The sequence below is a fragment of the Diadema antillarum genome, unplaced genomic scaffold (assembly GCF_040938485.1).
Source record: "Diadema antillarum isolate AM-2024a unplaced genomic scaffold, OU_Dant_1.0 seq00000095_RagTag, whole genome shotgun sequence".
NCBI lineage: Eukaryota > Metazoa > Echinodermata > Echinoidea > Diadematoida > Diadematidae > Diadema > Diadema antillarum.
In genome coordinates this window covers 532,246-557,880 of record NW_027271184.1, presented here as the reverse complement: position 1 = coordinate 557,880, position 25,635 = coordinate 532,246, and the positions used below count along the sequence as shown (strand labels likewise).

At 40.3% G+C, this 25,635-nt stretch overlaps 2 protein-coding genes across 2 annotated transcripts in view; both read right to left on the bottom strand.

Annotated features, from left to right (window-relative positions):
* Nucleotides 1-678: 678 nt before the first annotated feature.
* LOC139726673 (tenascin-N-like) lies at nt 679-6,208 on the bottom strand (the record flags this gene model as incomplete). Its single annotated transcript, XM_071637659.1, has 5 exons — nt 6,088-6,208; nt 4,041-4,331; nt 2,874-3,137; nt 2,235-2,378; nt 679-822 (listed from the first exon to the last, which is right to left on the bottom strand). Coding segments are annotated over exons 1-5 (964 nt in total), but the record flags the coding sequence as incomplete, so codon positions are not given.
* A 2,938-nt stretch (nt 6,209-9,146) lies between these two features.
* LOC139726672 (tenascin-X-like) overlaps nt 9,147-25,635 on the bottom strand; it is a 43,781-nt gene continuing 27,292 nt past the window's right edge. The window contains exons 21-34 of the mRNA XM_071637658.1: nt 24,419-24,685; nt 23,521-23,793; nt 22,777-23,052; nt 21,791-22,045; nt 19,371-19,452; nt 17,696-17,913; nt 16,902-17,171; nt 15,727-15,996; nt 14,837-15,109; nt 13,126-13,392; nt 12,537-12,621; nt 11,270-11,460; nt 10,464-10,754; nt 9,147-9,244 (exon numbers count right to left, since the gene is read on the bottom strand). Coding sequence (XP_071493759.1) covers nt 9,147-9,244; nt 10,464-10,754; nt 11,270-11,460; nt 12,537-12,621; nt 13,126-13,392; nt 14,837-15,109; nt 15,727-15,996; nt 16,902-17,171; nt 17,696-17,913; nt 19,371-19,452; nt 21,791-22,045; nt 22,777-23,052; nt 23,521-23,793; nt 24,419-24,685 — 3,116 coding nt within the window. The remainder of the gene's footprint in view (nt 9,245-10,463; nt 10,755-11,269; nt 11,461-12,536; nt 12,622-13,125; nt 13,393-14,836; nt 15,110-15,726; nt 15,997-16,901; nt 17,172-17,695; nt 17,914-19,370; nt 19,453-21,790; nt 22,046-22,776; nt 23,053-23,520; nt 23,794-24,418; nt 24,686-25,635) is intronic.

Below are 25,635 nucleotides of genomic sequence, written 5' to 3'. Positions count from 1 at the left end.
CATGTCATTATCTTCATGTGGATTTCGGAAATTTATAACCAGACAGTCAGACAGCCCTTTGACTGTTGACCAGTTTCCCTTTTTGTTTTTTTGTTTGATAGTTTTTTTCAGATGGCAGTATTATGACAACAGGTATCACACTGCAGTGAATCTGCCTCTTTCCTGCTTAAAATGATACATTAACAGGTATATAGTACTTTCTAGGTGTCAAACAAAAAATTGGTGTTACACATGGTAAAGACTGCATAAACATTCAATGTTGGGATTTGATTACAACGAACTACCACCAGTGAAAGATTCTCACTTGAACAGCCTTCAAACCATCATATAATTTCTTATTTGCCCTTTTTTGTGTGTGTTTTTCTTTGCAAACTTCTTGTCTTTTTATTAGCATGTTGTTGCATAAATTCAAATATCTGTTTATCGGTGTTGGTTCTAATTCTGAATGAATCACATGTTTTCAAAGCTATTTCCTATACCCAACCTCAAAACAATATGTAGAAAAGAAAAAGGTCCACTTCTTTGAACAAACTGTCAGTTTCAATTCACATCGGTGTTTTGTTCCTTCTTGTTATCCTTTTTTTTTTGACAGACGAGCCAGAGTGTAATTGGCTCTCATGACCCCGTAACTTGCTGATGGGCTCAACCATTATAAATCATGCTATGCTTGGAGCTTACTCATAAGGAAAGGTGTGGACGATTCTGGAGCGCCTGTCAGAGGTGAGTCATCCTCGCGTTCGACGACTGAGGCTAGGGTGGCGGTGTAGGATGCCCCTGGTGTCAGACCAGTCAGCGAACGCGATGTGGCCGACGGATTAATGTCTGAAGAAAATCACAAGCAAACAACTGATTATATGAGAAAGAAAGAAAAGTTGCTCTGTCCGAAGACTGCTGTAAACAAACAGGTTGCAATCTGTAAATTAGAAACAGAAAAAGTAAACGAATAAATGTCTAAGGAAGAAAGATAAGTTGCTATGTATGTAGACAATTTTGAACATACACATACTCTGTAAACATCAACATTTACTTAAGAAAAGCAGGAAACTTTCTCTGTCTGAATACAGATACAAATAAAACAGACAAATGATTATAAGAAAATGGGGAAAAGAGGTTCATAGTCTATTTTCAATCCATTCCTATTAGCTTAATCTACATGTACTACCATAAAAAACGATAATGAAATAAATGAAAATAAAATGCTACCATTATGTAACAGATCAGTGAGCTAGGCATTTCCCAGTCTGGGCTGTCCAAAGTTTGTCAGAATATTTACAGAGGTAAGTATTCTTCCACGATGCACAAGTTGAATAAAAATTTCAGGCAAGCTTTGTGTTTGTGTTTAGCTAAATTTTTGCAAAGAGAGAATATGTAATTAGTGTATCATACAGGCATTAGAAACTTGGTCTTTGCAGGTGTGGAAGCAGGGCCAGTTAGCACGAATTATCTGACAAATGCCGATCCAGCTGTGCGTGCAGTAAATGATATAGCACGAAGCATAGAAGGCCTAGCTAGGAGGTATCTAGTGATTTGAAGGTGCTGGACAGTGATATATCTAGGTGATGTCATATGAGCCAAGCCAGGGATGGTACAGTATTGGTGGAGATGAGAATCGGGCTTATAACTTTTTGCAAGATACCAAGAAAACACTTTTGATATAGTACAGAGCATACCATTTTAAGAGGAATTCAAAGTTTATTTGATGAAAATCAGATTTTGAATGACTGAAACATCCAAAAACAAAGTAAAATAAAGCGTTCGTAATAAAGTGTGGGTCCCACACTTCATTGGAATTGCTCTTTTTTGGATATCTCAGCCATTTCAAAGCCAATTTTCAGCAAATAAACATTAAATTCCTCATAGAATTACATGCTCTTTCATATTTCATAAGAGGTTTCTCATTATTTCACCAAAAAATGTTAGAAACCCGAAATTAGGTCTCAACCAAAACTGTACGATCCCTTTAAAATACCCTAACAAAAATTAGTTCACTCCTTTTACATGTATATCTCAGTTACTCTTCTCCACAGACACTTAAACACATATCCCACTTGTTAAGCCTTTAAAGAAATAATATAGGTACACATAAATGTCATAATCTACGGAAAATATTTCATCTCTCTTGGAGAAACACACAGCAAGGATAATAGATCAAATTATTGTTACCAGAGAATGCAATTTTTCAGGGGATGAAAGCAAAGACTTCACAACACAATTTCATCCAATGATGTACTCACCAACGGGATAATCCGACGCTCCTGGCTCAATGTCGAGGACGTACCTCACAATTGGTATGTTTTCCTGTATAGGATCACTCCATGAAAGTTCAGCCGTTGTTGTGCTAACATCAGAAACAACGAGGTTTTGTGGAGCATCGGGCACTGTAAAGGGGATGGGGAGATAATGGCATGCATCAACCACCACTTTCAGTGACATAATGCTCACTGCGTGCCACCATAACTGTAATGCATGCTGCCTTGAGAGAGGCATGTTATCCAAAATAAAATTGGGATCGGCAGAGGCCTGATAAACGTTGTGACAAATTGTTTGCTACACACATCTCATTCGTATTAGAGAGAGCTTCCAACAGAAAATAACAGTTGAAAAACTTGCTCCCTCTTTAGAATTATCTTGCGAAAGTACAGTTGTACAATCATATCACATACACTACTCTTAACAAACGCAAATTACACACTATATGTTATTACCTCAAACACGTCTCAGTAACATGTACAATTATCTTCCCAACATAAAACCCTGAAAGTATGTATTCCAAATTCAAACCAGGATTTAATCTCAATTGTGATATTGCTTTAAACAAACTGGAGATAGGAGCCTGAAATTCATGGCTTATAAACCATGATAGAGTTACTCACACGTGTGGAAGGTGAACTGAGTAGTCGAGCTATTCCTGTTGCCGCTTATGGCAGTGACGTCGACCACGTACCGCTTTCCTGGAGCCAGATTGCTGATGGTCACCGAATGATCAGCGTCCATGTCATCAAAATTGCCTTCAGTGGATGGGTCGAGAGCAAACTCATACCTGTCGCGGATGCCGTCTGGTTCGTCCCACTCAAGTGTCACCGAGGTGGTAGACAAGGTGTCCTCAGCCACCCGGATTCCGGTAGCTGGTGCTGGAGCTGTTGGGGAGATGTCGGATGCACAGTCAGGGCTCGACACTAACTTTTTCTCTCACTGATGGCCCGTTTGGGCCTTTAAATCTTAAAGAACAGAAATAGCGGTGGGCACAAAAAGGTATGTCCTGGCTTGAAATAACAGGAAATATAAAAATTCATTTTGAATTTCAGTAGCCCAATCGGGCCATAAAAAAAAAGGTCTCTTTGAACATTTGGTGGCCTGACTTTGATTTTTAGTGGCCCTGGGCTATCGCTTATGTCAAGCCCTGCACAGCGGGGATAAATATCTCATTTGGTGTTGTATGCAAGGGTTTAGATGCCAAGTTTGCACAACTCATTACACTGCTAGTGAACAGCAAATACGAAGAATGTATAGTTGCCCATTGGTCTCCAAGAAAGAAGACTCACACCTTCATGACACATGTGTGTACTTGAAAAGTTTTTCCTGCATCTGCAGAGTTACTTCCTTGTGATCACGCTTCTTGTTTGCTATTCATATCTCATAGCCATAGAATAAGATGATTTATCATTATCATCTGGGTTGGGATATTTTTCGGAAGATCTCGATATTCATCACAAGTAAAAGAACACCACATTTATTAGTAATATTGTGTTAGTCTAAATCTGCTGGATGAACCTTTCACTTTGAACACATTAAATTTCCATCTTGACTGAATGAATAAATGTAGTACCAGTAAATAGAATATTTCTATACCTCAATACTTCTTTATTTTACTCTTTTTTTTTCTGTCTTACACTTCACATATGCACCCATACACACACACACACACCCAGAAATACAAGCTCTAGAACAAAATATTCATGTTTTTCTTCCTTTTTTTTAGGGTGGGGAAGCAAGGAGTCTGTAACAGTGATGCAATAAGCTATTGAATCTCTTGGTCTTACGCAATCTGTACATAATCCTCTCCTCTCCATCACCCGTGGGGATAGAACTGATGCAGGTGGTAACGGTGACAGTGTACTCCTCGCCGGGAGATAGGCGGTAAAATTCGTGTCGTCGCGTGCTGCGCAACACCTCGCTGTCGCCATTGTCCGGGAAGTTGCCCGGCGCGTAGGGCGTGTACTCCAGGCAGAAGGAGGTAAAGTTGCCCTCGTCGAGGTCACTCCACGTGAGGAAGAAATTTGTGGTGCTGTCGCTGGGCTCGACCTCTAAATTGAGGGACTGACGGGGAGTTCCTAATGAGAGAAAACAGGGCAGTCTCCGTCAGACGTCCACACAGTGTTTGATCGCAAGACAAGTTTAACTCCAGTCTAATTAAGTTGAGATATTTGTGACCTTGCATTACAAAACGAACAAAATGTTGCCAGATACATGATTTTTAGTTCAGGGCAGATTCCGAATGAGCAGGACTTAATATGTTTTAAAATGATGTGTATCTCAATTTAAATGGACTCTTCTAACCTGTCTACATTTTTCAAAGAAAACACACATTCTGGAAGAGTATAGTGAGAAAAGAGGTTCTGCAGTATGGGGTCTATTCATAGTGCTTAATCCTACAAAGAAATGCCAGCTGCACAATGAATCAGCCAAAAAAATAGTATGCTAAAGTGCCTTAGTACTAACAATGAAAGTAATGCTTCTTATAAACAGCATTTCCACCATCCATATTTTCTTTCATATTTTTGCACAAGTTACAAATATAAATTACTTCTGATGGAAAAAACAAACAAACAAAATATGTTATCAGTTTCAAAAATGACTTACTTTGATGAAACAAAAAGTAAGATGTGCAAAGTAGTAAGATAATGAAATAAAAATGGATAAAAATTGTATTCTGAAATTCAGCATGAGCAACAATGGAGATTGTGAAACTACACCTGTAACAAAAACTTATTTCACACATGAAATACTTTATTTCTCCTTCTTTCTTTTTTTTTTACCCAAAAGCATAAAGTTCTCTCAATAGTCCAACAGGTAAACTGCTCAAATGTGAATTCATACATGTACAGGAGCATTTTGAATGGTACATAAGTACTGATGCATGAAGCATTCCACACTAATAATAACAGCAGGAGTCTTTTACTGTAATCTCCTCTCTGTAATGGGATAACAGCTGCCTGCAAATCAAAGATCCATGCTTAACTCCCTGCATGCCACATGAATATCTTGTCCATACAGATTGTCTGAATGTGGGTGAAATCTGTGCACACTTGAGTCATTGGCAGAGAAAGGGTTTACTAGAGCAACAACCAAATAATTTGATATTAACTTTTTTGGCCGAAAATACACAAAAGAAGGTAGTTTTAAATCTAGTCCGTGGCGTACAAAAAGTTTGAAGCCATAAAATGATTGTGCATGACCATGGACAAGAGTAAGACTACCTGTTTGAATTTGAGCCTGTGCGAACAGAACACTGCTACAGATATAATGTTTAAATTTCTAAGCATTGCCAAACTAGAACCTGAAGGACTTACTGTGGATGTAATTCAAATAATACATGTGGACATTTAACTGCCTATTCGCATGTCTCATTTCCAATGTTGTTGCTACCATCATAAGCTATAATATCTCCCGCCAAGAAAATATTGCCCAGTGATTGGATTCTGTGCTATCATATGTATCTCATGAATACAGTGATGAGTGACATGTTGGAGTCCTTTTCAATCTATGTGTGTACAGTTGACATGTGCAATATGGATGGTTATTACTGATAAATCTGGCCCCCACTTGAGATGTATGACAGCCGTCTCTACATACACGCAGAGGTTTGCCTCTTGATAAATCTTTCGTGAAATGAAATAGAGGATGGACTCGGAAGTTGCATCATTTATGGCATATATGTTTTGACATCAAAACTCTCGGTGACAAATCAAATTTTTGTGGACATTCTAGAGGGGGGGGGGGGGGGATGGCTTGTAGTCAAAGGGACCATAACTTGTGCTCAGACCCTTATCAAGTTACTATGGATTTCTAGCCATCTCTATGCCTTACTGGTACGGATGGTGACCACACTGCTTTCCAGGGACCCTAGGAGGCTTGATATGGTAAAGGAGTAGTTTGTCAGCGGCGAGAGGCCATTGAAAAGTCGCTCTGATACCGACGATCGGAGCATGATAGGCAGGCCATCAATAAGAGGATCCGAGGTCAGATTGTACATGTCCACATCGCCCTCTGCTGGTGGGTTCCACGCAACTCGGATGCTGTCAGACTTGATGTGAGGGAAGCGGAAGTTTGATGGGGGTAGGGGAACTGTGGGTAAAACAGTGGTCAGGGTTGCATGAAGAAATCTTGAGGTCTCATTAATGAATCTCTACTCAGCAAAAAGGTAACAAAATATGAAAATACTGTATACGCCACTTATTTGACGGGTCTAAATTTTTGCAAATTGGGATCGACTACCAGACAATTTGGCGAGTGGTTACATATGCGATTGTGGAGTACAGTACTGATCACAGAAATGTATGCGTGTATGTCATATTCATGTCGGGATCAGAGTTAATATTTTCGTGTGTTTTTAAATGTGCAAATAGCACCCGCCGGGCGTAATTCATGAAAATAAAAACATTAAGGAATGTTCATGTATACAGTAGTGAATATAGTCACAAATGCGATAATACAAAATTTTGCAAGAGGTGATATAGAGGAGCTCTATTTGTTTTGTACAACACCTCAGACATCATCAGATGCTGTGCACACAGATCCTTGAATTTAGCATAGAAATGACAACCATTTTCCTTGAAAGGCAACTGAGTAGCACTGTCCCAGTCTGCTAAACCTGTACGTGTACATACATAAGCGAAACTGATTGGTTGGCATTGTTACAAAATTGAATGACAAAATACAGGCCTCTGTTAAAGCACACTTGAAATTGTTGAGTGCGTGAGGTAAATGTTTGTTTATTTTGACATCAGATCAGAGATGTGCAATGGCACTAAAACTTTGAGTCAATGGAAATTGGTGGCATCAGCCATATGTGGCATCAATTTTTGCTCGAACAAAATTGCACGGCTGATAGAGACAATGTGCGATGGTACTTTTAATGGATCGTCACATGATGGGCAATTGACCTATCGGATAACTACACTCTTTTAAAGTGTTGTATAAAAAATGATTACAGCAAAACAAGATGGAGGATTTTAGACTGTAAAAGTTCTCATTTCTGGGTCAATATGATTTCATTAAACTGGAGTTATTTCACTACATTCACACACACACACACACACACACACAATATTTATTTTCATCCAATGGTTACTACAATAGGGAAGAATGATAACAATTAGCAAATTGGACAAAGAGTGGAATGACGGTCCTGTTTCTATAATAAGCTATGGAAAAACAAATTGACTTTCATTTATCAATGATTGCACATCCTCAACGCATCTTTAACTCTCTGCACGTGACTTACCACCTTCTACAACTGTATTTCATATCGATATCCACGTAACACAGTAGTTACTGCAAATATTGATGCAGCATCACTTTCAATGGGGCAGTTCAGATTCGCTTTCTCTGCATATTTACATGTATGTGTGTGTATACGTGTAGATGGAAAAACGAAACAGTACTTCATATGACAAACATTCCTTCAACTACACACAAGAACACAAATACACAGACAATCTCAAAAAAATAAATTTGCAGTGGGACATATGGAGAGTACATGTCTATGGAAATAATCTACACCTTCTATGAACAATGTCCAGGAACCCCTTGCTGTTTGTTTGTTTTTCGAAATGTTATACAAAAGAAGCAGGGGCGGATCCAGGAATTCCGTAAGGGGGGGGGGGCACCACTAATATTTTTGGAGCCACTTCTGAGTTTCATTTCATTTTTTTCCTTTTTGTTTATTTTGTTTTTTAACAATAAATAAAAGGGGGCGTGTGCCCCTTGCACCCCCTCTAGATCTGCCACTGAGAAGGAATAACTAATTAGCCATCACAACATGTGACTGAGCTGTAGTACTCCTGTAGTGACATATGTGAGACGCTGAGCCCTCTTACCTGTGTACTGGTTTTTTCGTGTTGGTTCCAAGACTCCGGGACGCACACTGATGGTGTATTCAGTGCCAGGAGTGAGGTCTGTTATCTCATACATGTTTGCGTCATTCAACTGTCTAGTCAAGTTCATCTCTATTCCAGATCCATTGTAAGCGATCACGTACCTGAATGACAGAAAGAAAGGAGAAGTATTTGGAGATAAACCCTCTTTATCTCGACCATATGAAAATGTCTCTGCCATAGTACACGAAAGTCTTGAAGCTGGCTCTGATAGAGTTGAGAAGTCTTTGGGCATCTCCTTTGGATGAGTGTACTTAATATGCGGATCAACAGTATATGCCTCTTTGGAGGTTCTTTACAAGTTGTATGTTCAATACAATACTTGTAAAATAGATGTACTTTAAGATAATCGTACAATTTTTCTGTTTGAACACACATATTTCTTGTGTATCATACAATGGCATATTGTAAAAGTGGTCGCTGGCATTTTACACATATAATGCTAGGGCATTTTCAACTTAAATAACTTGCTTCTTTTCTGTTTCTTAAAGTAATCTACACAGCAAGAGGGTACATTGTAACTGCACACAATTGATCTGAGTGTAACCTCCTGAAACACGGCCAACAATGAGAATATTGGAAATTTGCTGGTGATTAATGGCATGCGTCATTGAAAAGTTACATATATTGTGGCCCTGCGTCATTGAAAAGTTACATGTGGTCCTGCATGACAGCATTAACAAAAGAGTCCTACGGGCCAATTTTCCAGTCAGCCTGGAAAAAAAAGAAAAAAAAGATTAACTTTTGGCTGATTTGGACAGTAACCCTATTTCTATCAAAATCTTAGTTATGGAAGAATGAAATTAACTTAAGTATGTTTTTTAACAGTTTCTTTAGATCTATTTTCTTTTTTCTCACTTTGGTTTTTCTCTGCATTCAACACATGAGGCTGGTGAAAGTGTGTCATTAAAAAACAAAACAACAGGGTCAACTGTGAGAAGCTCTTACTGTATCACACTTAGCATTAAAAATGATGCTGCAAATGATCTCTTACTCGTCAACATGGTCGTGAACCACAAGCTCGTACTCGATGCTGATCGAGTCTGTTTCAACGTCTGTGATGTTGAAACCACCCTGTAGTCCGGTCACTGGATGGGGATAAAGATGTGCAATGTATTCATTTAAAGGTCAATACGAATGGATGTACTATCAACAAACTTTACATGCGTGTGTGAGTGCACACAAATGTGTAACAAAGTTTTCAGAGCACATTGCATCATGCCTACAGCCAGGGCTGCACGCTAACCCATTTAAAAAAAAAAAAAAATTGTACTGGTCCAACCTGTCTGTTGGACCAGTAGGTACCCAGTTTTTTCACTTTTTACTGGTCCATCTCCAGAAAAATTACTGGTTCGACAGTGATTTTTACTGGTCCTGGACTACAATACAGCATTGATATATGATTAGCTGCAGATGAAAAGCAAGATCAGTAGCTGTCTTGGAGGCAGCAGTTATCACATGTACAGTTTACCTCATCATAATTTCCTGATCAGTGATAGGCAAATTTCCGCAGCAGAGCCTGAGTGCATGCACTCACATATATGGCATAAATGCAGAGTAAGACACACAGGATTGAAAAACATGTGCCAACTAGTACATAAAGTGGGACACCATGGATTTTCCCAGCCTGAAGCATCGCAGTCACTCTGTCATATTGGAAATTATGTATCTGCGACAAAAGTTGAGGTTTCGGTGCAGTACATATAACATTCATTGTACAACTGTAACTGCCATGAGTTTGTGATGGCTGGTTGGAAGTTTTGGCTGTTGCTGACCACCACAAGGCCAGAATCAAGATAAACTAGAAGAGCACTCTGAGAGTGCAGAATTCCGCCAAGCAGGTTTTCCACCACTGATATAGTTCTTTCATAGAAACCAGTGATTTCCACTATATGCATGCTGAAAGTAGCCCACTCTCCCAATATAGAGGCCTTTTGTTATGTCATCAACCTTTGGCTGCACGGGCCGCGTCATCCTAGCAGAAACAACATCGCGCACTTAAGTGCGTGTATAAAAACCTAAAAAACATGCAGTTTGAATTACCAAGTTCATTGACCCAACCTGCCAAAATATTGAAAATTATTGAGTCAAATCCATAAAGATTTCTGAATCACTGCCAAAATCTAATCATCTGTTCCTTGTGTCATTTTCAACTTTTCCTGCAAGTCTCATTCAAATCCATTCACAACGTTTTGAGCTATTTTGCACACGGACAAACAAACAAATGGTAATGAAAACATAACCTCCTCCCTTGGCAGACGTAATGAGGATTATGAGATTGCTTCACTCTTTGTAGAGTCCACCTACCAGCTTGAACATCCACAGGATCACCCATCACCACCACCCCCTCGGCCACCTCAAGCAGCGATATAACGGTGATCAGGTACTCTACGTCCGCATCAAGGCCAGTCAATGACAGCTCATTGAGGGTGCTCTGGCTGGTCACCTCGACCAGTTGGAACCTCGGTGCGTTTGTCGTGTTGTCGGGGACGTATGTGACATTGTAGTCACCGACCTGTCCAGCAGGATTCTGCCAGGTCACGGTGATGTAGTCTTGACCAATGGCAGTGACCATCAGATCAACAGCAGACTCAGGGACTGCAAGGATATAAAAAAAAAAAATCTTTGCATTCAAGTGGCTTAGTCACAGACAAAAGACTGAAAAAAATAACAAAACATAACACAAGGTCAAACATGCTACTATTGAATGATACCAATATTTAATTGCACACATAAAGAAATGTGAAAGCTGATCATAAAATCATTATTGCAAACATGTTGAATACTGTAAAACGAGGAATTTTCGCGTGCATTTTAATTTCGCGAATTTCGCGAGCACCAAGATTCGCGAAATTAAAATGCACGCGAAAGTCCTTGTCTACACTATATGCATTGAATGCCAGTGGCAGTTCGCGAAAATTTCATGCCGCAAAAAAGGCCGTCGGCTTCAATTCGCGAAAAATTCATGCCGCGAATATATCATGTTTTATAGTAGTCCTTACTTGTTTTGTATATCAATTAAAAGCCTTCATGGCGTTAATAGAAATTACAAGCACGGAACAGATGTAGGTCCAAACTTCAACATATGCAAATGCTTGTTGAATGTCCCTTACTTGTGTAAGCCTCTGTGGTGATGGGAATTCCAAGAATATTTGAGACGAAATTCGGCTGGGCGTAGATCGTGTAGAGTGAGCCAGAAACGAGCTGAGTGAAGGTGTGATTGGCTGCGCAGGACGCGTTGTCATTGCACGTGAAGACCTGTTCAGCTGTTGTAGCGGTCCAATCCAGCAAGCCAACAGTCACGCTGCCGAAGTGAAGTGTGAACAAGGACCATTCAAGAGTGACATGTGATACCTGGTTTGGGCATGTCTTGCTGGGCACGTTCACACCATGTCAGCATGTGTGAACACCACTGTAGAAGGTTATTACCTATAATGACCTTGTTGTTACTGGTTTTGATTTACGTACATGACAGGAGACACAACAAAATCCAAACCCTCCCATGAATTACATAGCTTGGGTCAAACAATTTGCAAGCTCAACTTAATTTGAACTTCTGGATTTCTGTTTATGGACTTGGATATAAGATAGCTTCACATTAACATTTGACAGCATCAAATTTGTACAATACTATGTCACAGAAGACCAAAATTACAGACTAATATGTTTGGGACTCCAATCTATTACCTCTAATGTATTCCTCCTAAAAGTCATTATTGCCAGGTGATCATAACAGACAATACCTTGATGCGACGGGCACAATTTATTCTTTGGGATTTCATGTCGAAAGTAGGAAGTTTAAGGACGATTTGCGGGCAGGTCTTTTGAATATGTGGGTGCAACTGGTATCACTGTATCACGTGACCACAGAGAACATCAAAATCCCATATATTTACCATAACACATCTACCTCTTATAACATTGCTACCATTAATGATTCTGTTTGCAAAATTTTACTTCATTAAATAATAATAATAATAATAATAATTAGCATTTTTACCGCGCTTAATACATGGTTTCTAAGTGCCTTACACATATGATAATCATATCGAAACATAATCTTGCATATCATTCAACATAACTACAAACTCTACAATAATTTACATTACTTAATATAATACACACAAAAATGATATCAAACTCATCAGAGCGGACTGGAATGACGCACTTATAGTACAACAATATAAATTCTTTGATAAAGTAAACTTTTTAAACTAAGAGTGTAAGATGAAACCATGTCTTCCCCAGTCTTGTCTGATACATTCTGCAGACACAAATTGAGACGGGGCTAAATGCTAGCTGGCACCGATTCCCCTCTCCCTCCTGCCCCCCCCCCCCCCCCCCCCAAAAAAAAGGAGAGAAATATTAAAGTGAATTTACTTTTCAAGCTCTGCCATGGCTTCAAACATCACCTTGATGGAATCAACACCACGATCCAGAATGGAGAGTGTGGTATCAGCGGTACCTGTGACAACATGATTCATCATGAGCACCAATTTAATTGCTTGCAATGCAAAGAATGACATTGTTTTATACAAACGAATACACATTCTTAAATTTTGAATGGTAAAAATGCATTCAGAACAGACAGACAATTCTTCAACAAGTCTCTTTGCTTTATTGGCACAATAAAGTCACCTGCTACCCTTGCTACTACATGTACTACAGAGTTCAACAAACTTTCCTGTGTATTATCTCATTAACCAAGCATTCTGAAATCTTTCATAACTGGTAAAATGGTTACTTTTTCTGGTAGAAATCACATTAAAAAAAAGGGATATCATGCTACGGTAGTCATACTGGTCACATACTGGATATTTGAAAGTGAGCACATACATTGTATAAATCCATGCAAGAATTGCATTGACAGTTATCACATCACTCAATGCGTCCCAAAACTGTAAGCAGGTGAATATAAACCACAGCAACATTACTGTATAATTGGGAGAAACACTGGGCCTGCACTCACTAGCATCAATTTCCAGCACTTCACTCTTTGTTTGTTCCATTCCGTAACCAGCCCGAGAGGTTAGACGTATCGTCCAGGTCCGAGAGCCGGGGTCTGGACACGTAAAGTTGACCGTCACCATCGGTGAGAGGTCAGTGATGCTCTCGGGGTCCCGGCAGGAATCAATCTCCAGGAGATAGCTGGACACGTTGCCTGTCGGACGGTCCCAAGTCAGGGTGGGGTAGGGCTGGGCGGGTCTGATGCGTATCTCCGACACACTTTCTGGCTCTGCAGGTTAACATGGTGTACAGTGGTAAGGACGGAATCATGTGATGGCAAACTCAATACAATGTACATTGTAGCTGCATTCACATTTACAAAACATTGCAAAGTTTAACCTCGAGAAGTCTTCATGAAATCTGCTTGTCCGTTCACACAGCCACCAAAACTTCTTGGAAGCTCCACTTCTCAAAGTTTGGATCACTGATGTGCATGCGCAGTCTGACAGCTAATGATTGTGATGTAACAATGCACACATGTACATCCCAGTAACCACATGCTTTGGAGGCACTGCAATGGATTGGTCATGTGACATATACTCTGAAATTTCAGTTGCATGCATCCAGACAGCAACAATTTTATTAAGAAAATTTGTGGCGGGTGAAGGAAATTTCCCTAGTTTGAGTTGGGAGTTTCGCAAGAACTTTGCAGGGAGTTTCCGGGTCGCACTGGCAAAACTTCGAGAACTTCAACTCCGCATTGTTTTCCCAGGTTGATCGTGGCTGTGTGATCATAACTGATCATAATCATTGTCAAATAGTTCATTGAAACAAATTGGGAAAGTCGTACATAATGGAGCACCAAAAGGTCTCATCCTTAGACACAAAACATATTTGCCCTTCTTCTTCTTGTCAAGACTGATTGTTTCAAAACAGACACTAGAGTCTCAAACTGAAATCATTCAGTAAGAAATCAGTACAGAAATATCTACATTGGAGGGTCAGAAATGTCAAGCTTCAACACAAAGATCTGAAGAGTTTGTTTGCAGTAGAGAAACGGTGCTTGGCAAAACTTGCAAATCCAATTACTTCCTCAGTTTTTGGGTGATGCTCAAGAAGTATAGCAAACACATTGGTTTTAGGGTGAAGATGTGCAGGACATTTTTTTCTTCTTGAATGTATTGGAAACTGCATTGCCATGGTAAATGACATATTATGGCAATAATGAATGGCATAGTTTTTGCTGACTGAACTCTGTGACTTCGTCATTTTTGAGCAATAATAAAAAGATTTGGCATGCACATTGTGCAAATCACATTTCTTACTGTGTCAGAAATGTGTATGCATAAGCCTACCGTAGCATGCAAAACAAAGTGTTATATGGAGGCAGACATCTTGAAATCACCTGACACATTTATGATGTGTTGATTGGTTTTTGCGAACAAACAAGGATGGCAATTATCAGCTTTTGCAACAAAACATTGATGTTTAGACAGAAATTATTCGAGTTACTGTACATCGCATTTTGTCATAAACTGATTTTACCTGCAGATGTGGTCCCACAATAACATGTAATTGAATCATACATGGTGTAGTATACATGTACATTGATTGATTTTCATGAAAAATGGCCTCATTTTTTTTTTTGCAAATAAACTTTTCATTTGTATACTACATGTAATTGCATATGGAAAGGTGTTTTCACCTGGCCTTCGACCTACAATGCCACGTACCTGTGTACTGTTCGACGCTGGCACCCTCCGAAGCCCTTGACGAACCCAGCAGGGTAATGGAGATGGCATAGCGGTACCCAGGCACGAGATCTGTGAGCGTGAATTCCCTCTCCTCCTTTCCAACGTCAACATCAGGCAGTGTGCTTCCATTGGATGCCTCAGCACGGATGCGGAACCCTGTGGCGTCATCGACCACCACATCAGCATCCCAAGCAATGGAGATCGATGTCGAGTTGAAACTTGTGACACTGGCATTCAGAGTCACAGGGGCAGCTAAAGAAAAAAAAAAGGAAGAGAAGGACCAATAATCATCGGCTGACTTTATGTCAACAAAGAGTACAATCTTATTGGCTATATGTATGGGCATCAACACACATTTGATGATTTATTTACTTTCATTATTATTCTTTTTTGCGTTTGTGGTTGCTTTCAAGTACAGTGGACTCCCATTATAAAGAAGTCCTCGGGACCAGCAGTTTTCTTTTGTTATATCGAAATTTCGTTATAACTGAATGAATAAACAATAAAAAAGCATGGAGCCAACAATTCTGCTGCCAGGATTTTTATTTCGTTGAAACCGTAATTTCGTTATAACCGTGTGCGTCATAACGGGAGTGCACTGTACATACAATGTAATTTCTTTTAATACAGCTGTACATAGGTATGTAGAACTTGAACAGCTTGCAAACAATGTCATGTGCATTTCAGACACATCACCTGACAGGGAGGTAAAGAAAGAAAAGAAGAAGTCATATCGACTGTTGACAACTGATAGTTCATGGAATAGTCAGCATTGGCGGTGCATCTGTAACAATCAGACACCAATGAGAAAATAATCTTAACAGAATGAAATGGGAGGAAGGCATACATTGAAAGAATGCATTACTCACCTAGCATGACTGTCCTTGTGATCTTCTCACTGACCATCTGGCTCGAACCAGTTCCTACGACTGCTGCCAGGGATATGAGGTAGGCGCGGTTGGGTTGCAGTCCGGAGAGCACCCTCTCCCTCACGTCGCGGCCGAGCTCCACGGATTCTGTCCTGCTGTAGGCCCAGCAGAGCTGGAACCCGTCGAAGATGTTACTTGGCGCTGACCAGCTGACCGTCATGCTCGTGGTGTTGATGTTGAAGATGTCAACAGCCGTGGGCGGGTTCGGGCCTGTGATGGAGTTGTTTGCGTTGTGTAGGCAGAAATTAGGAGGAACAGATCAAGTTACTGTATATGCTGTTATATTTCCGGGTACAGATATTTTCATGAATGAAGAGGTCATATACATTTTCGCGAGATGTCGTTTACGCAAACTGGCGCTGACACTAATGTAAATGCACTATCACCCAAGCGCATCGAGACATTTTTGTGTGTTGTTAAATTCCTGATCAAGCTGTGATTTGTGAAATTCGTGAAAATTAAACCCTAGCAAAAATAACAGCTTATACCTAGTACATGTAAGAGTTAGCAGTGGAAGAAATTAATCACGATTCAAATCTGGATTAATGACGACACTAAGGTGAGGTGAGGACAGACCTACACCTGACTGACATCAAGTAGGTCTTTCTCAGATACTACACAGTGGTTAACCACAGGAGTTGTAGGAGTAGATGTTTGCCATTGTGCAAATGTGTCTTGCCAAAATTGCAAGTACACATTTGTACATGTCCATGAATACTCAGAAAACATGTCTTGCTTCCAGCTGGCCTTTTCATTGTAGCTGACCATCACATCCCATTCATCCAAAGGAAGGGTATATTGCACACAAATCTTCTCACATCATGAACTAGTTCACCTTCCTATGGAGTACCTACCAGGCAAAAACTGCTTTTTAATTGATCTTAAGTTAATTACATGTACAGGTCAGTGGCGATCAGAAAAAGAAACCAAGTTGAAATACTGCGTCGTTCTGAAGAACTTTAGCAGTAATTGCAACTTAGAATAATTGCAGTCCAAATGGTGGTTGTGCTGGGCAAAGGCCAGTCGACCATACAATAACTGCAATTACTGTCAGTTGCAATTATTGGAAAGTGATTTTTGAAAATGGGCCCCCCAAGGGCAGTGACTGTACTCACTTGTGAAAGTGAGAGCCGACCGCCTGATCATGCTGTTGACGATCAGATCCACCCGATATTGGTTGCCGGGATTGAGACCAGAGAAGGTGTGCTCAAGCCGCGTGGCGTTGCTGAAGACGGTCGCCGTCGCGACGCTCGTGCTGCCACTGGTGCCCTCCCGTAGATCCAGGATGTAGGCACCGAAATCCTCGTCCGTCACCGCCCCCCATACAAAACGAACCGAGGAAGTTGTGACTTCCACGAAGGAAATCTGTGAGCTTACCAATGGGTCTGCAATGTTTGCAAATAATGAGAATGATGACAAATCATGTTAGTAATGAAAATAAAGACAACAGCAGTAGAATTAAGCCAAGTATGCACCCACCACAGCAGCAGAGGATAAAAGTCGAGCTAGGCTAAATCTCTTCAACAAAGTTTAGGACGTCTATTAACCATCTATATCGTGAACGTGTCACTAGTTTTGAGCAACACAAGATGGTCAAACACCCTAACCTGTTGAATACTCCTCACAAGTGCACTCTGGCAGAAATCCATGGGAAATGCATGTTACAGCAAAATCAGCTCATCCTCAATGGGTTGAGCTTGTGATTGGCCTAACATGGTTTCATTAAAAAAAGAAAAAATCACCACATTTGGAAGAAACTTGATTTAAATTTTGCATTCAGACTAATGAAAAAACAGGGTTAATTGCCTTGAAAATAATGTGTTTATGAATGTACTTTATGTATGAGTACTTGGCGGGTGTGAAAGAAAAAAATGGGAGGGGGGATGTGTGTGAAAAGAAGGATTGTTACCAGTTGTCCCATCCACTGAAACTGATGAGCTATCCGTCGTTCCGTCTGCTGCCACCGATGACACAGTGATGGTATAATCCGTGCCTGGCTCCAGGTCAGTGAAGACAAACTCAGGGCAGGCATCTGCTGGGCGGATGAAATCTCCCTCGCCCGGCAGAAACGTGCCGCTGCCCTGAGGCTGTGCCCGCCTCCTGATACTCAGTAAGAAGAATGCAAATCTGCAAAGGAGGACAAAGAGTGACAGAACTCCTTGTTAAGCCGCTGCCTGCAAGATGTGGTAATTTCCTTTACATTAGATGCATGCTGCACCCAGATCTGGTACTGAATGAATTAAGAAGGAATTCCGACAATTTTTTTTTTTCCTTCCAACTTTCAAATACTATGAGAGTAGCTGCTCCGTGTCACACTACGTACATCATAAAAAAGATATCTTGTCTCTCTTCTGTTCACCTTGAAACTGATCTTTATGGATCTTTCTCATTCTAAGCAATCTTCATCACAGTAAATCATGCCATAATTCTTTTCATTTGTAGCTCAAGGGGCACATTGCCAACCCCAAGTGTGTTAGCCTTCATTATCACACCAGTGAAAGAAACTGTTTTTGTTGTTGTCTCTTATCTTTTAATGTGCTGTTCTCTGCAGAGTCAAGATTGGAATATGTAACTCTCAGGCTCTTTGAATACTACCCCTAAAGCTGCTACCTCTCCCCAAGATGGGTAGACAATAATATGAATAACACTTCTTTCTTCACAGACAAGGGTGCCTACATTGTACGTGTAGTGTGCTCTGATCTAGTCCCTGACCAGGATATAATCAGCACAGAGTATACCACTGTGAAGACGATCTCTATTTGTCTTTAGCCTCTGAAACAACATATCAGTTGATTCTCTCATCTCCCTCTCACAGATTGAATTTGCACTGCAGGTTCCACATATACAATGAAAGAAAAGAAAACTAGATTTTGTGCATGCTCATTGAGTTTAGTAACATGTAAAACAAACATAGAGTGTTCTATTACTGTAGATTACACAGGTAAAACAAGATATGATACCATAAAAATATTTTGATAGTTGTGGATAGAAAGAATTTGATTGGGGTAATACTGTGAAATATATATGGGCCATGACGCGAGAAAGGGCCCTTAGAGCCGCTGCGCGCAAACGCCACAAAACAGCGCGGAAGTTTGACAAATCAATACGCGCAAAAAGAGATCAACTAGCTAACTGTGCACACATGCATAGACGCATCAAAAAGTGACAGGATTTGGACAAAACATGTTTTTGTTGTAATTTGGGCATTTAGGAGTGGAATTTTAGAAAGAGGCCTGCATACCTAAATACGTCAGAGTTCCTTCTACAATGTGGAGGTGAAAAATCATTTTCAGTATTTAATGCCCCAAGGACCCTTTTCTCGCATCAGGGCCCATATATATTTTTTCCTGTCATATGCTGTCCAACTGGCTCTGCAAAATGTAGGTTTCAGCTTTGAATAGAAATAACCTCAAAAAACCTGTGTTTTTGTGGTGGTTTATATGCTTGCACAAGTACAAAGCTTTGAGCAAAGGGGGTGGGGGGGGGGGGGGGGGGGGGGGGGAAGGGGCAGAGGGAACAAAAGTTCCTAGGTCTTTCAGTCTGAAATTAGGTACCAGTCGAAGATTGGAGACCTCTTGCCTTACCTTCCTCTGGGTGGAATCACAATGATGATGACAATTGTGACAGGCGATTGCGCTTGAACTGTGACAGTCGGTGCCACGGGTGCTGTGAATTAGAAATGAATGATTTACATGTGTGAGGCACACAAAAACCCACAGTAGTTAGTTATGACAGTTCATTGTATCCATGTACATTAGAGTCATATCGCCATTGAATTCAATCCTACTGCTTTCAAACCAAACTCTGAAGATATCCACATGTAAAGATCTTGAACGAGAGCACACACAGAATTCTGAATTCACAATTCTCTGCCAATTCCAAGTTGTTTGGATTACTATCTTTTGAGGAAGTTTTCACAACCTCTTCATTCAGACATACACATACTCAAGTCATATGTTGCATAAGAATTTGACACATACTACGATTTGTACCTTGCATGACTGTAAGAAGGCATTATTTTGATAAGACTACGACTGACTAGAAATGTTCCTATGGCAACTGGACATGCCTTCACCATAACACATATTTCTTCCAATAGGTAAAGTTTATGTATTGACAATGTGAGATGACAGTTTCACATATTTCGCAATAAACTTAAATGGTATGTTTGCCACGGAGGTGTTGAACACATTTGTGACCCTGCATCACAAAACCAACTAGAAATGTCGCTTTGGCGACTGGTATGCCTCCGCCATAATGCATGATTTTCCCAATAGGTCTAGATAGTACATGTGGACAATGTGTGATTACATTTTCACAAAATTGGCAAAATATTGAAATGACAAGTTTGTTACAAATATGTTGAATGTTCACCTTCCTTGACCTAGGTTTAATTGGATGAATAGGAGAGCATGTATCTAGGGATTTAAGGACTTTAACTTGACTTTGACCCATTCATACATTTAGGCATTGAGTAATTTTCAAGGTACAGGTGTGGAGAAAAAGTGCAATTTCTGAATTGAATAGTAAATTGTTACCATTTTCATCTGGCCCTTGACCCTTAAATTCATAAGATAATCACTTTCAGGTAGAACATGCATAATATGTACTAAGTTTCAAGATAACTTGAGCCACTTCCGAGATATGGAGGAAAAAGTTAGTTCAGCACTTTCACTTGATCTTTGATCTTTTGATCTTTGAGGCAAAAAAAGAAAAAAAAAACTTTCCAGAGCATTTCTATTAGGTTACACATGCATACACCAAGTGTAAAAAAAAAATAACCCTGCTGGCATTGCATAAATATGAGGGAAATAGTAAAATTTTGAAGTGTTGCACTTGACCTTTGACCCCTGACCTTTGACCCCATGAACCCTACATTCTCTAGATAATCACTTCCAGTCAGTACATGTATATACTATGTTCCATGAAGATACCTTGAACAATTTTCCAAGGTACGGAGAAAAAAAAGAAGTTTTAATATTTTTTACTTGACCTTTGACCTTTGACCTCATGACCCAAACTTTCACCAGAGAATCTTAATTGGGTAATACATGTATACACTAAGTTTCAAGAAAATATCTTCAGGCATTCAATAGATATGGTGGAAATAGTGACATTTTATGTATTTGACCATGACCTTTTGACCTTTGACCTTTGACCTTATGACCCAAACTTTCACCAGAGAATCTTAATTGGGTAATACATGTATACACTAAGTTTGAAGAAAATATCTTCAGGCATTCAATAGATATGGTGGAAATAGTGAAATTTTATGTATTTGACCTTGACCTTTTGACCTTTGACCTTGAGCATGTGCACCCAAAAGTTGATAGACACAACTTCACCCCCTAATACACATACATGCCAAGTTTCATTAGGATACCTCAACAGGTTTTGATAGTTACCTTGTCCACAAAATTCATTACGGACGGACGGAAGGACGGACGGACGGACGGAAGGACGGACGGACGGAAGGACGGACGGACAACCCGAAAACATAATGCCTCCGGCACCACTTCGTGGCGGAGGCATAACAAAAAGTCGCCAGACATGGGATTTTAGTTAAGAGCAGATTCTGAAAGAGCAGACTCTAAGTTCCAAAATATGGGGCAGAAAGGCAAAATGCTAGCATTTCACTTGACCCTTGACCCCATGCCCAAAAATTGTCGCCAGAGAATCTTTATCTGGCAATAAAAAAATGCACCAAATTTCCCAAAAATATCTAAAGGCATTGCAAAGACATGGAGGAAATAGTGATTTTTTTTAATGTTACCTTAACCTCTGACCTTTTGCATATGTGCCGAAAAGTTGATAGGCACAACTTTGTCCACTCGTACATACATATGCCAAGATTCATTAGGATACCTAAAATGGTTCTTAAGTTAGACTGATCCAAACATTGATTATGGATTACAGCTGGATAGACAGACGGACAGATGGATAACCCAGTCTTTGTGGCGGAGGCAAAATTAAACTTAAGCGATCAAGGCATCAGCAAGCTTACGCAAAGTGTGAGTGATTCCCGTGATCTCTGTCCGGTTTTCCCCAGAGAGGCCGAAGAGAGTGAAGCGGTAGACAGTGCCCGGTGTGAGGCTGGTGAGGGAGAGCTCCCGGGGCACGTCTGGCGTGGTCTGCGCTGGGGATGGTGGCTGACCCTCTTCGGGGTCGTACTCCACCTCGAACTCGCTGTAATCCGTGGTCGTCCACTGAAGGACCAGTGACCCCTCGCCCGAGTCAGTCAAGGTTATTTCTTCTGAGTCTGGTGTTTGGATGCAAGACCAGAAGGGGAGGAAGAGGAGGGGGGGGGGGGTCATGCAGATTAAATCTCTGAATGGACTGCCTCCAATACATGGTAATAATACTTGCAGCATATTATGTTCATGTAACATTTGGTGCCTGTTAGCAATTGTTTCTATTAAAAGTCCAAATAAGCAAGCTCTGCACATACAATGTACATTCTTCTTGTAGCAAACATCATAATGCAAGCTCGATATAGAATGTCACAGTCATTCATTTGCTAGCTAGTGCTCTCCTACAGCAAAATAAAGGTGTACCTTATCTGGTACAAGCTACAAGATGATCTTTCCATTGAATAATTAAGTTTCTTTCTCCTCAACATTTGTGTTGATGTGGGCTTGTACTTGACAATTGTGTGGTAAAACTGTACATGTATGAAGACAACGGTGAAAAAAAAAAATCTAGACCAATTCAGGTTTGGTAGTTCCAACATACAAAAAAAAGAGAAATCATGAAGTTATATATATATATATATATATATATATATATATATATATATATATATATTTATATTTATATATATATATATATATATATGCAAATGCAAATGAATGACAGTGACATTCTATGTGTATGTATATATATATATATATATATATATATATATATATATATATATATATATATATATATATATATCCCCCTATAGCTAGCTCTTCAGATCTTCTTGGTTTGAAGACAGGATGTACGTACCAGTGGGGCAAATTTCAGTTGATGGTTCGCTGCGTAGATCTCTCCGTGTGCTCCGCACCTGGATGGTGTAGTCCGTGTTGGCATCGAGGAAGTCTGCAGTCATCCTTGTCTCCTCCTGCGCATCCCTGTTTTCGAGAACGCTGGGTTCCGTCTCGCTGCTGGCCATGATGCTGATCTCGTAGCCGTCAAAGTTGCCCTCCTGCGTCTCGTTCCAGTAGAACCTGATCAGGGACTGAGTGCTGTATGTGCACCGCACTTCGCCGGGAACGGCCGGAACTGTCAGTTTAGAGTTCATTCAGGGAAGCACAAAAATATGTCATCACTGTGAGATCTCACTGAGAGGAAAAGAGTGTAGAAAAAAAAAAATGCAACTATCACTACGTTGTAACATGCATAGAATTGAAAATTGATAAGTGCACCATCTGAGAAGCGTTTGTAGTTATCTCTTTGACACGGAATGTCCATGGCCTGAAGCTGTGAAGTCACTTGATTGACAAAGATTAGTTTGTTCAGACAATTTCTGTTGCTTCTCACTCTGTGATATTTTAATGATGCAGAATAAAGAATGAAAACATCACTGACAACTTACACAAAGGAAATATATGAAATGATAAATAAATGCTTTGGAAACATGAAGATAATATAAAAGAAAGAAGGCTCAGGTACACAAAGACTTCCTTCCAATCCCAACCCTCCCAACCACAACAACATCACTGAACAGAGAATCCTACAATCTGTTCTTACTCGTGGTGGCATTTATAGAATCGACGACTTTGTTAATGACACCCGGCAGGAAGATGGTCAGCTCGATGCGGTAATCGGTGCCAGGAGTGAGACCACTGAAGCTTGCCTCCAGCGTGTCCAGTCCAACTTCCACAGAAGACATCGCTAATGAAGCACCATCGTATATTCTCAGGATGAATCCCGAAACAGCGGGGTTAGTTGTGTTTCCCCAGGTGACGTTGAGGCTTGTCGGGGACTGACCAATCACAGCCAACTCCTCAGACTCCTGGGCCCCTGATTTAAATATGAATGACAAAATAACATTCAAACAAACATGATATAACGCAAGCAATGATTGAAGACACAAATTGATTTTTTGAAAATGTCTTACTAATACATCATTCATAAAATCTTAAAGTCAAAGAAGGATTCCTAGGAGAGATACATGTACACCTGAAAAGATTTCATTGAATAACCTTGTGCAGATATGAGGTGAGATGGAAGAAGAGGATTAGGAATCTACATCTTCTGCTATGAATATATAAGCACTGACAAATTTACAGCCTCAGAAATATTTGGCAAATTAATGGAAAAATTCCTCAATTAAAAGTTCATTTTAACATATCAAATGATTTTGAAAGCCTGATTCTAGAAAATAGAGCACATCATGAATACACATGTACAGAAGGAGAGAGAGAAAGAAAGAAAGAAAGAAAGAGGGAGAGAAAGAGAGAGAAATGCTCTGTATCAAAGTTCCTACAAATTAGCATCCTTTTAACGGCTTGTCTTTGCAATGTCACCTGCAATGTACACTCAATATCTTCAAATTTGTTTTTGTTCGTTTTTTTTTTCCCATATCCCATGGCCAAGCACAGGATGATACAAGACACGATAAACAAAATGTTTGTGCTCTACGTACTTGTTCTGGCAGATAGCGTAATGGCTTCGCTCTCTCGATCACCAGCTATAGCACGGACAGTGATCACATACGCTGTGTTCTGAGCCAAATCGTCAATTGTGACCATGTTTCCGACAGGGTTTGGTAATATCTGGGAAGGAGTGTCGCTGCCAGCCGCGTAGGTCACCATAAACTCGTCCCATGCCCCCTCCTGGGGATCTGACCAGGAGACAGTAATGGACCCGACAGTCGCATCTTCAAAGGTGATGTTCTGAGGGGGGAAAGGTACTGAGAACGAAAAAGAGGCAGAACAAAAAGATTTGAGATTCCTGTCATCATTACACTGCAAGCGGCTCCTCATTCCTCTCTGAACACTACATTTGTATGTGAGCCATGTTTGCACGCACCAACTCTGCCAACGGCATGCCTGCTACTTTACATATTATAATATGCTCATACACACAACAGTGCACATACGGATTGATGACCACAAAATGTCAGTGCATTGAAAGCATCACGATAGCCACACCTTTAATTGTTGTCACATTTACATTACAGCAAAGCTTGCAGTTTTCTCTAAAACTTTCCTGTACCGCATTTCTAACATACGACCTCTTATAGAACATCAGATCACTTTGACAAACAGAACATTTTTTAAATCACACTCATGCATTGCAATCTCAGAATAATGTGGCACACAAGGAGTTTACACCATGGCACACCACAGGGAGTTTACACCATGGCACACCACAGGGAGTTTACACCATGGCACACCACAGGGAGTCTACACCATGGCACACCACAGGGAGTTTACACCATGGCACACCACAGGGAGTTTACACCATGGCACACCACAGGGAGTTTACACCATGGCACACCACAGGGAGTTTACACCATGGCACACCACAGGGAGTTTACACCATGGCACACCACAGGGAGTTTACACCATGGCACACCACAGGGAGTTTACACCATGGCACACCACAGGGAGTTTACACCATGGCACACAAAGAGTTAAGAAAGAATTTCCGTTCTCTGATCACAGCTTGTAACAGAATGACTATATTGTCTAAGAAACTCCAGTGGGAGTACGAAAAATGAGAGAAATTTGTCACTGTTGGAATGATGTTCACAATTGCGCAGAAAAGCTTAACTACAAATACAGTGTATGATAATCAACTTTGTCACAGACACATATTTTGTATTGTAGCTCAAAGTCCATAAATCCAGTACATGGT